Source organism: Sus scrofa, chromosome 12 (assembly GCF_000003025.6).
Source record: "Sus scrofa isolate TJ Tabasco breed Duroc chromosome 12, Sscrofa11.1, whole genome shotgun sequence".
Classification (NCBI taxonomy): Eukaryota; Metazoa; Chordata; class Mammalia; order Artiodactyla; family Suidae; genus Sus; species Sus scrofa.
This window is the reverse complement of record NC_010454.4, coordinates 36509385-36522424: the sequence shown is the minus strand read 5'-3', so window position 1 is coordinate 36522424 and position 13040 is coordinate 36509385. Positions and strand designations below refer to the sequence as shown.

The 13040-nt window shown below is 35.4% G+C and overlaps 1 protein-coding gene across 1 annotated transcript in view; it reads right to left on the bottom strand.

Moving 5' to 3' along the window:
- BRIP1 (BRCA1 interacting protein C-terminal helicase 1) overlaps positions 1 to 13040 on the bottom strand; it is a 141710-nt gene that overhangs the window by 117423 nt on the left and 11247 nt on the right. The window contains 3 exon segments of the mRNA XM_021067301.1: positions 10708 to 10739; positions 10742 to 10826; positions 12835 to 12962. Coding sequence (XP_020922960.1) covers positions 10708 to 10739; positions 10742 to 10826; positions 12835 to 12962 — 245 coding nt within the window.

Here is a 13040-nt window from a genome sequence, read left to right as displayed (position 1 = left end):
GTGTGGCCCTAAAAAGAAAAAAAAACATATACATCTGGGAGTTTCCTGGTGGCCTAGAGGGTTAAGGATCCAGCATTGTCACTGCTGTAGCTCGGGGGTCGATCCCTGGCCTGAGAACGTCCATGTACTGTGGGCACAGCCAAAAAAAAAAAAAAAAATGCATCTAAACAAGGTCCTACTGTACAGCACAGGGAACTATGTTCAATATCCTGTGATAAACCGTAATGGAAAAGAATATGAAAAAGTGTGTGTGTGTGTGTGTGTGTGTGTGTGTATGAATCACTTTGCTATACAGCAGAAATTAACACAACATTGTAAATCAACTATACTTCAATTTAAAAAATGGCATGCATCAAAATAGACCACCTAAGATTTGGATTTCTAAAAGCCTTTTCTATGACCATAATATATTAGGTGGAAAATAAAAGCTATATACACTATAACCCAAATAGTTTTTTTTTTAAAAAGTATACACATAATACCTATTTTATATATATAATAATATATATATAATTTTTTTTTTTTAATGGCCACAAATTCTTCTCATTTCTATGTTTTTTGTAAGGTCACTTTGCAGCTCTTCTCACCAAGAAGTACACTCCATCCCTTGAATCGGGGTTTGGCCATGTGACTTGGTTTGGTGACTGGGATATTAGGAAACATAACAGAAACCAAGGTTCAAAAGGTATTTGCACATTGGAGTTGTTCTCTTGCTGCTCCTAGAACCCTGGAGCCACCCTATATATACATACATACATACATACACACACACACACACACTCAGGCTGGGTTTAGCCTGCTGGACAATGAGAGATACTCATCCCACGGTCCCAGGTAACTTGCCAACCAACCCCTATGAAGCAGAGCTGCCTTGCTGACTTGCAGCTGACCTGTAGCTGACTAGGGACGCATGAGTGGCCCAGCTGAGATCAGCAGAAGAAATGCCAGGCTGAGCCCAGCCTAAATTGCTGACCCCAAGAAGAGTGAGCTAAATAAATGGCTGGTTTCTTACACAGTAATTGGTAATTAATTGTGTGTGTGCGTTTATGTAAAAGGATAGCAAGCAAAATAACAGGGGATGATACTAAGGAGATAAAGATTAATAAAATAATCTAAGTTTACATTCTGGTAGTTTCCAAATTTTCACAAAGGAATAAATAATGCTTTTGTATTTAAAAAAAAACAGAGGTCAATGTTATTAAAATATATATATAATCCAACACCAAAAAAGTATTTTTCATTATCTCACTAAATATTAAGAGTCTAAAAAATACATACATTCTTGACCCGATGCATTTGAGTGATCTAACAGATTTTAAATTCTACTAGAGTTTGGAGATACACAACTACAGATATACAGAAAACTAAGCAAATGACAAGACACATATAAGCACTAGAAAAAATAACACCTGGTTTGGGGGAAGAACTGTAATCATAATACAACATTTGGCTCAGTTTTTAATGACATTTAAATAATTACAATAATAGAAAACACCAAATACTGTGAGGCTTGAGGAGAAGTAATGAGAAAATTAGAAAGGATAACAGGAAGATAATGGAAAGTACCCAAAAATTGAAAATTTAAGAAAAAGGCAGTATATACATGTTACTCATTAAAAAATAAATACATATCAGAATAAATAAAAATGATTACAAATTACTGACTTCAAATAGTGGGAATCGGTAGAAGCTAGAACTAGGGCAAGGGTCTACTGCTTTTTGTTTGAAGAAATGTAGAACTCTTTTGACTATATACGTACATGCTTTGACTATATACATACACACTTTGAAAAAAATAAAAATTTTTTTAAAAAGTCCAGGAACCGGAGTTCCCGTTGTGGCTCAGTGGTTAACGAATCTGACTAGGAACCATGAGGTTGCGGGTTCGATCCCTGCCCTTGCTCAGTGGGTTAAGGATCCGGCGTTGCCGTGAGCTGTGATGTAGGTCGCAGATGCGGCTCAGATCCCACATTGCTGTGGCTGCAGTGTAGGCCGGCGGCTACAGCTCTGATTCAACCCCTAGCCTGGGAACCTCCATATGCCGAGGAGTGGCCCAAGAAATGGCAAAAAGACAAAAAAAAAAAAAAAAAAAAAAAAGTCCAGGAACCAATTCAAATACATACAACAATTTAGTATATGATAATAACAAAACTTCAAATCAGGAAAAAGTATTCTTTAATTGAACTTGGGACAAATGATCATCTATTTGGAAAAGCATACAGTTAAAGACTGGCCTCATATATATGTTAAAATAAATCCCGGAAATAAGACGGTTAAATATTTTTAAAAACAACTGTATGAGAACTATGAAAAATACCTGTTGTAAATTTATACAAAAAGATCCAGAAAGATTCTCATGAAAGTGCTCACCTTCTAGGAGGAGGCAAGGGCTTGGGAGAAATAGTTTAAGGGAGATTATATTGATTTTTACTCTGTATTGGTTTATATTATTAAAGGTTTTTCAAACAATGTATATTCCTCATAATTTTTTAAAATTTGAGTTCAAAATCTCTTTTGACTCTTTAGTAGACATACACAAAATGTTTAAGATGATTTAATATTCCCCAATTGCAGACTGATTATTTAAAAGAAGATATTTCAAAGCCAGACACATTGAATAATAAAATCTATTTACTCTTACCAGCTTTGTTTTTTTCCTCACCAGCCAACAAGAAAACAAAAAATTTTCCCAGTCATTTCAATTCTCTCCTTTTCCCCCATTTCTAATCCATGGATCTATATTCACTCAGTTTTAAAACCAGGCTCAAACCATGCTTCTACCATATACCTGTAGTTATGACCACAGTCAAATAATTCAATTATCTTTGGCCTTCGATTTTCTTACCCATAAAATGAGACTAATATCTGCTCTATTTTCTTCACAGTGCTGATGTAAAAATATACAAGATATATAAACTGCCTGGCACAAGCATATATTCCAAAAAGTTATCGTTATATCATTATTATTAATTCTTAAAGAAATACAAGTTATTGTTCTTAAGTGTCTGGTACATAATAGTTTTCAAATATTTTGCTTCTTGAATAAACTACACTTCAATTAGATGGTAACACAATTTAGTAATTTGTTCCTAGAGTAGCTATAGAAAATAAAGTTGTTTCTAATTTTTGTTTATATTAAGCACCAATTTACATCTCGGCCCCTGAAATAATTATTTGATCTTTCATTTTTGTGAGCTAGTACACAACAACTACAACCAAAATTTAGGAGGTCCCTGGTGGCTCAGCAGGTTAAGGATCTGGCACTGTGATTGTGTGATACAGTTTTGATCCCTGACCTGGGATCATCTCTATGCCGTGGGCATAAACCTCCGCCACCAAAAATTAAAAATCTGCTTTAAGTCTCTTCTATTTAACAGTAGTCATACCTCTTTAAGTATATGGATCTGAGTAAAAGTTGTAAGCCACAAAAAAAACAATGGTAAATAGTATACTTCCTTTTCTTTAGCCGTTTTTCCATTTCACTTATTCAACAAATATGTGCGTACCTACTAGGTGCAAGTCCTGTGCCAAATGCTGATTATAAGAGTAAACAAGAGAGAAATCATAGTTGTTCTTACAGACAACCTGGCGAGGAGGCAAATAAAACTGTGAAATCAATAAATAAATATGTGACTATAAACTTTCAGTTAAGCATCATAAAGAACAGGCTGTTGAGAGAGACTAAAAGAGGAACTAATCTCAAGTGGATTATCTAGACTATCTTTAATCTAAAGGTCATCTGGAAGAGTTTATTCAGAGGCAGAATAATGAGGTGGTTGAGAAGATCAATTCTAGAGCTAGGCTGCCCAAGTTCTAAACCAGCCTCTACCCATCAGCTTTGTGACATGAACTTAAGCTATCTGTGACTCAATTGCCTCAATATAAATAATGTTATATATAATATATATATTATATATACAAATAATGTATATAATACACAATATTTTATATATAAATAATATAATAAGGTTATTATAAGGGCTGAATTAAGTGATTTTGTTTTATTTTGAAAATAGTCAAATCCACAGAAAACTTAAAAGAATCTGCAATTAGCATTACTTACATGAACAGGTATTTACCAGGTAAGTTAGTATTTCTACGCGGCTTAGAAGAGTTTCTGAAACATGGTAAGCCTCATTTCAGTATATAAGCCGTTATTTTAAATAAATTAAAACTAGGTGAAATGACTTCTAGAGTTTTCAGAGCAAATTGGTCATTTTCTCCTGAGATTCTACAAACTATCTGAAGTATTAAAGGGAGGGAAGGTGGACGGGAGAAAAAGGAGAAAGAGAAGGAGAGAAAAAGACAGAGAAGAAGGTAAAGGTTGAGGTTTAAGAGGAAGAAAAAGAAAGCCTGAAGTTTTGCCCACCACCACCACTTTAATCTGAAGATCAACAGCGCCCTCTGCTGGGCCCACCACACACTAGGCAAAAATAAACACTACTGCAATACTAAAACAAAGAATATTATTGCTTCTATAAAAGCGTATATATAATGTTAGCATTTTTAATAAATAAATAAAAATCAGGCATAAGCAGAAGAATGTGTCTGTGAGAATTTTATCCATTCTGAGGATTTACTAAAAGAATTAAGATAATAGAATAAGTGAATTCTAGAGAAAATGAATGGTGTAAGAACTAAAATAAAATGTTTTTTTCCTGAATATATTTTGACCATACGGAGATTGATGCCTCACTAGATCTTTGAAATATGAATTATCCACATAAAAACATGAATCTAAATTGTAAGGATGCTGTATAGCACAGGCACGCACGCGCACACACACACACACACACACACACACACACACACATAAAACTGGGTCCCTTTCCTGTACAGCAGAAATTGGCAGAACATTGTAAATCAACTATAATAAAAAAAAAATTTTTAATAAAATGCAAGGAAAGGGGAAAAAGCAAGGGACACTGGAAGGTACTTCATGTAAGAGAGGAGGTACTAACACCATTTTCTGACTGAAGAGACAGTAAGGAGAGGAGATGATAGGAAGGTAAAAAGACAACTTCCTAGTTCAATTCTCAGGTTCGAAAATAAATTATTTTAATAAAAACTAAGAAAATTTGAAAGAAAAACATTACAAGTTCAATGTCAAATTTAGAGGAAAACAGAAATCATTAAACTATTTCTCATTTAATTTATGGAGGAAAGCTTTCCAAAAAATAATACAACTACAGATTGTAAATGTATGAAAACTCTAACATTTGTATCTTTGTAGGGATAAAAGAACTAAACCATTTACAAATCCAAGTAACTATTCTAGAAAAGAAATATGCTTTAATACCATTTATAAGACTCAAAATAGGAAAAGCATCGTGAGAATTTAGAGGTACTAGAGCTAAATGGGAAATGAGGCATATTAAATACAGTCTCACCATCTTTTTCCTCCCATTTGAAGGAGCTGGTCCTAAAAAGAAAGGTCTCTTGCCTAAGTCCCTCAATTTAATTTATTCAAATCTACAGATGATCTAGATTAAAACATGATACATGAATATGAAGCATATTATCCACCAGCATAAGAAAAGTTCCCAAAATGTGGACTGCATTTCTAAAATGACTTTATTTAAGTTTTGATGATAAACTAATTTCAAAAGCTGATATAAAATAAATATTAAATATTATGAAACTACATATTTTTCCTCTACTTTTTACAAAATCACCTATTCCAGAATTTACAGAAGGTAATTTTGTGATTTAAATGTTACACAATGGAGAAAGGACAGTCTATAATAAAACATAGCACTGGGAAAACTGGATAATCACATGCAAAAGAATGAGACTGGACAACTATCTTATACCACCTACAAAAATTAACTCAAAATGGATTAAAGATTTGAACCTCAGACCTGAAACCATAAAACTCCTAGTTTAAAATTACTCAGCAGAGTTCCAGTTGTGGCTCCAACTAGTACCCATGAGGCTATGGGTTAAGAATCCAACTAGTACCCATGAGCTATGGGTTTGATCCCTATTCTTGCTCAGTGGGTTAAGGATCTGGCATTGCTGAAAGCTGTGGTGTACGTCACAGATGCGGCTCAAGATTTGGCATTGCTGTGTGTGTGGCACAGGCCTGTAGCTGCAGCTCCAATTGGACCCCTAGACTGGGAACTTCTATATGCCACAGATGTGCCCCCCCCCCGCAAAAAAAAGGTTAAGGTACTCAGGAGTTCCTACTGTGGCACAGTGGGTTAAGAACCCAACTGCAGCAGCTTGGGTCACTATGGAGGCATGGGTTAAATCCCCGGTCAGGACCAGTGAGTTAAAAGATCCGATATTGCCACAGCTACAGCATAGGTTGCAGTGGCAGCTCAGATTCAACCCCTGGCCCAGAAACTTCTACATTTCCTGGGTACAGCCATAACAAAATAAAAAATAAATAAAATAAAATAAAGGTACTCAGTCAGGAGCATAGTAGCTCTCCTTACAATTAAATGGTTTATACTCTAAACAGGTTGAGCTATAAACATCCTTAACACATATTGAAAGAATGTTCTTACTGTACAGCAAAAATTGGCACGTACTAAATCAACTATACTTTAATTAAAAAAAAATTTATATACTACCATTATGGAAAACAGTATGGAGTGTCCTCCAAAAACTAAAAATAGAACTACGATATGGTCTAGCAATCCCACTCCTGGGCTTCTATTCAGAGAAAACTGTAATTCGAAAAGACACAAGTATCCCATAGCATTATTTACAATAGCCAAGACATGGAAGCAACCTAAATACCATCCATAGAGGAATGCGTAAAGAAGATGTGATGTCGTATGTATATACAATGGAATATTAGTCACAAAATAAATGAAATAATGCCGTTTGCAGCAACATGGATGGACCTAGAGATTATCATACCAAGTCAGTCAGTCAGTGAAAGATAAATATCACTTATGCATGGAATCTAATGGGATACAAATGAACCTATTTGCAGCACAGAAACAGACTCAGAGACTTTGAAAATAAACTTATGGTTACCAAAGGGGACAGGGGGTGAGGGATGGGCTGGGGGGTTGGGACTGGCATATGCACACCCTGGTATATCGAACGATTGGCCAAAGGGGTCCTGCCATATAAAACAGGGAACTCTACCCAATATTCTATGGTAATCTCTATGGGAAAAGAATATGAAAAAGAATGGACTGTGTGTATAACTGAGTCACTTTTTTGTACAGTAGAAATTATCACCACCTTATATATCAACTGTATACTCAATAAAACTTTAAAAAATAAAAAAAAATTTTATTATAAACCTAACTCCTCAAAATTAGTATTATTAATCGATATTATATAACACCTTTTATATGCAGCATACAAATATGTTTATTTGCTGCTGCTGCTGCTACTTCTGCTGCGTGGTTACTTCTAATGCCACTTAACACTTAATAAGCCCCAAGATACTCCAGGTATAATCTAAACACTTTATATGCATTAACTTGTTTAATCCTCCTAACAGCCCCAGAGGATAGGTACTATTCCTATCCCCATTTAACAAATGGGAAACTGGAGTAGCAATAGTTTAAAAACTTAAGGTTACAAAGGTAGTAAAGAGCAGAGAGCTGTGATAAAAAACCTAGGCAGGGGCGTTCCTGTGGCGGCGCAGTGGAAATGAATTCAATTAGGAATCAGGAGGTTGTGGTTCAATCCCTGGCCTTGCTCAGCGGGTTAAGGATCTGGTGTTGCCCTGAGCTGTGGTGTAGGTCGAGACACGACTCGGATCTGGCATTGCTGTGACTGTGGTGTAGGCCGGAAGCTGTAGCTCTGATTTAGACCCCTAGCCTCAGAACCTCCATATGCCATGGAGGCAGCCCTAAAAAGCAAAACAAACAAACAAAACAACAAAAAACCTAGGCAGTCTGATCTGGGTTCATTTTCTTAACCAATGAAAACAAAACAAAATCCTTTCAAATCACTTCTCTATCTTACTTAGCCATTATCAATCACAGCTTATTCTATACTTGATTTCTTTAGCCTTGGCTTCTCCATAGTATTTTTTTCCTTATCTTGGTACTGCTTAGACAGCTCCAGAATTTCTGAGAGGCATTTTACAGAATGTATAATAATTAGAGCATTTGCCAGAACTTGGGTAGGATCTAACTCTACTATTTGCCAGTTTTATGATCTTAGGCAAATTACTTCCTTCTCAGAGTTTCCTTATTTCTAAAGTGAGAACAACAATGGTATCTGCCTCATTATCATTATTAGAATCCAATCAGATTCTATCAACAAATATTTATTGGGCAACTATATAATGCTATTCTAGGTACCAGAGACACCCATGGAAAAGACTGACATTACATTCTAACAGAGCAAATAGACTAAAAAAACAAGACTAATAAATTTGATGACGAAAATTCTATGAAGAAAATAAGGCACTTTGAAAGAAAATGAGCAAGAAAACACTGGCAGAAGCAAACATACAGCATATATTATTCATGACAATTCAACATTAAAAGCTCCTGAGATGACTTCAAATATAAGACTTCTGCGAAGATAACCATTTTCACTTCTGTGACCATTTTTTTCCCCACATGTTGTTTTTCAGAATTTAAAAGAAGGCATTTGAGGACAGGGATTATGGCATTCATTCACTCAGTCTATATATAACTAGGTTCCTGGCATTAGGGTAGATGCTTGAAACATAAAGATGAATGAAACAGTCACAATCTTCGAGGAGGGCTCAGTCTACTAGAGAACCTGGTGTGGCCTCAGCTTATCCCGGCTGTGGCAAGGGGAAGGGGAACCCAGATATAGCCCAGCAAACCCAAGTTGCAGAGACATTGCTGAGAGTCCAGGGAGACCAGGAAGACTCAAGTTCACAGAGAAGCATACCAAAATGGAGAGAGCTGTACGAAGAATGAACTCCATGGGTTCTCCTGCAGCGCACCACGTCAACGATCTGGTGTTGTCACCGCAGGGCCTTGGGTCTTTGCTGTGGTGTGGGGTTTGAGACTGGGCCTGAGAACTTCCACATGCCATGGGAGCAGTCAAAACTAATAATAATAATAACTCAGAGATCTGCAGAAGGACGTCTCACCTGTCTAGCAGAGTACTGATCAGTAATGCCAGTGGGGAAACAAATCCAAGAGAGCGGCAAGAACCCCCTGAAATGATGAGGCCCTCATATAGAGAATGGAAGAGTGCCTGTTCCCACCAGCCAGGCTGGACAACTTCACAATTCATGGAACATTAGAGAGAGGACTCAAATGGAGCTAGCCTCTATTTAGCCCAAATTCAACCCTGCTCGGGACCTACCTAACAAATCCTAAAAGCAAGGCCCAAGAGGATCCAGCTGATTCCAAGTAATTTAATTGCATCTCAAAACAAAACTCAAAAGAGTATTTAGAGAAATACAGTAACATCCAGTACTCAGCACGTAAAATTCAAAGTACCTGGAATTCAATAAAAAAGTACCAGGCATGATTTCATAAATGTAAAACTACAAAAATGTGGTTGTGGTGATTGTTGTACAACTGTAAATGTAATAAAATTCATTGACTAAAAAATTTTTTAAAAATAAGTAAATAAAATGACAGAAATAAAAACTGATCTACAGTGACTAAAAAAAAAAAATCTGTAGTTGCCTGGGGAGGAGGGGAAAGAAAACTATCCCTTGGTCTATCTTGCATTTAGGGTGGATCTTTTCTACACACCATTTTGTAATATCATTTAGAAAATAATATACTGATTTTACAGATCTTACAGATGCTAACACATTTACAATACAATATCAAAAAGTCACACTATGTAATATCACCACCAATAAATATCATCAGAAGAGTCTTTAAGTATCAGAAAACTGATAAACTCACAGTAGTATACACAATTTTTCAAAATTCTGATTTTTCACTTGAAAGCTCAAATTTTATCAAGCTTATTTTGTTGATTTTCAAGAATTACCATAGTCGGTCTGTCAGTTATTCTTTCAAGTAAAAACAACGTTCTGTGAAAAAAGTGGCTAGTTCAGCTCACAGTCCAAACTATCCTACAAAGTGCTTTTCCTCAAGACAACTCCTGAACGTGAAAGTGTTTTATGAAAACTACCCATTTTTTCAGAGAATGTTAAAAAAAAAAAAATCAAGGGTGCAAATAAATGAAATTAGTAATTTTTACTACTTCATTAAGGACATTAAGTGAAACTGGCTTTTCTTAATTGTGCATTAATGACAATGAAGAAAAGTACTATTAATACACACTACTGCCACTATCTTGATTGTGCGAAAGCACCTAAAGTTTTACCAATCTTTGCTTTTGCACCATCAGTGCAAATGTCAAAGAGAGTAAAAGAAAAAAGGTAAATAACATCTTCTTATCGCTACGAAAATACTTTTGACTTCAGAGACGGCCTGAAAAAATTCTCAGGACTCTCCAGAGCTCCCTGGACTACTCCTTGAGAACTGCTGCCCTAAGGACATTGACAGAACTTTAGGAAGGAGAGTTCACACACCTTAGAATGCAGAAGAGGAAAAAAACTGTCCGATCTCATTCTAGCCCAATTCTCTTATTTTATAAAAGAGGAAACTGGGGCACAAAGGGCACAGGTTTACCATCTCACACAGGAGCAGAGATGTGATAGCACTTACGACTTCTGAGTTTTCTATTCCTCTGTGATTATACTGTTCTTCTGTTTCAAAAATGGATTTAGCCAACTCCACATTCTCCTTCTTTAAAATGAACAATGGAATAAATACGTACATTTTGTGGAGAAAAGGAGTTTATCTTTCCTTTGGAGAGTCGAGTTTTGTGATCTTTCCTGAAGCAACTTCTGCATCCAAGTGCTGCACATCCTTTTCAAAACAATGACGTTTTCTAATCTGTAAATATAGAACCCAAATCAAGTATAATGTAAACTAGAAGTCTGCTGAGGTTACTTGTCTTCGAAGAGCAAAACAGGTATAACGTTGTCAGGAGTTCCCATTGTGGTTCAGTGGTAATGAACCCTATTAGTATCCACAAGGACACGGGTTCGATCCCTGGCCTTGCTCAATGGGTTAAGGAGATGGCGTTGCCATGAGCTGAGATGCAGACACGGCTCAGATCCCAGCCTGGGAACTTCCATATGCTGCAGGTATGGCCCTAAAAAGACAAAAAATAAAAATAATAAAATAAGGTAGAATACAGTAATACCTCTCCAATCAACTAGCTTTAATTAGTGATACATCAAAACTACAGTATCATTAAATGATCTTCCCATAAAATAGACCCACCACATAGACACCAAGAATAGTATTACAGCAAAGTCCAATTACACACCCAACTGGAAAATAAAAGTAAATAGGAGTTCCCATCATTGCTCAGTGGTAACAAACCTGACTAGTATCCATGAGGACGGGGTTCAATCCCTGGCCTCACTCAGTGGATTAAGGATCCATTGTTGCCGTGAGCTGTGGTGTAGGTCACAGATGTGGCTCAAATCCCCCACTGCCATGGCTGTGGTGAAGGCTGTCAGGAACAGCTCAGATTCGCCCCCTAGCCTAGGAACATCCATATGCCACAGGTGCAGCCCTAAAAAGGCAAAAAAAAAAAAAAAAAAGGTAAATAAAAAAGGAAATCTTATTCTAAATTTAAAAAAAAAAGAATAAAAAATTTGAATGTAAATATTCATTATTTCCTAAATGATAAAATCATGATTACTTGATTACTATTATTGTATCACTTACTAGATATTCGATAATCCAAATTGTATTTGACAAAATTTCTTTTATAAATACCACTTTTTCTTTCCAAACTATGTTTTTTCTTACTGGCCAAAAACCTATTTACTTAAATTATAAAGGGGAGGCATTTCTTTAGGATCCAGCATTGCCACTGCAGCAGCTCAGGTCACTGCTGTGGTGTGCTCGATTCCTAGCCCAGGAACTTCCATATGCTGAAGGTGCAGCCAAAAAAGAAAAATTTAGAAAGGGGGAAAAAAAAAAAAGCATTTCTATTGATAATTCCATTCCTACCAAAAAAGAAATGAGAGTCAATGGAGTCAGGGATTAAATGTTATATGTCGAGCCCCACCTCACAACATTCAACTCTAAGCACACATTTTTGGGGGGGAAAAATCTCTAAGATCCACACTTCATTGTAATTAGTTCTTCTCCAAATACCAAACTGGAAAAGAAATTCATTCCATTTCTAAAAACAAGGGAACAGACAAACTATGTAAAAATGCAAGTACTTTTAAAATATATTCAATTAAAATATATAATCATCTAAAATGATATGCTAATTAATTAAAAGCAATATTTTTATTTGTAACTAAGTCTATTAAAGTCCAACCTCCCTACCTCAATGCCAGGAACTCTATGAGAAAACACTGTATTCATTTATGAAAAATATAATTCACTTAACATTCCTGATAATTTAGGTCTTTCAATAATTTTTAGAAGTAAACATATTTTATAATGTATAGACATTAAAAATTCAATAAATAAGAGTAAACCTTGTCATTACATTAAAACTATCAATACCAAAAATTCTATGACCTGAATATTCATATCAGAGGCCGTTATTATATAAAAACAACAAAGGAATTAAAAAATACAAGGTAGCTCTATTACTGATATATATCTTAAGTAAATATTTTACTATCAAATTCCTTATACATAAGAAAGTACCATTCAGTACCACTTTAATGACATCCTACTATGAATAATCTATTACAATAACAAACTCCTTTGCACTGAGACTAAATAAAATCAAATTTTAATAATTTACCATTTAATTAGTTTACCCAACCAATATCTACAAATGCCACTGAAAACATAATTGATACTTGACTACCTTGTTCAGCTATAACTAATGGGATTATTTTACTGCCAATAAACTGTTTACCTGCTGTGTAGTTTCTAAGGGTCGAATTCTTTTCTTCTCTACTTGAAAATCATCATTTTCGTCCCTGTACATAGACGCTTGTTTCTTAGCAGATAGCTTTGCAGCCAGTGTAGTTTTTCCAGGAGAATCTTATATTAAAAAATCATAAGAAATTAGTATAAATAACTTACATTTAGTCGATTTTTCTAGAAAATACTGGTATTAAG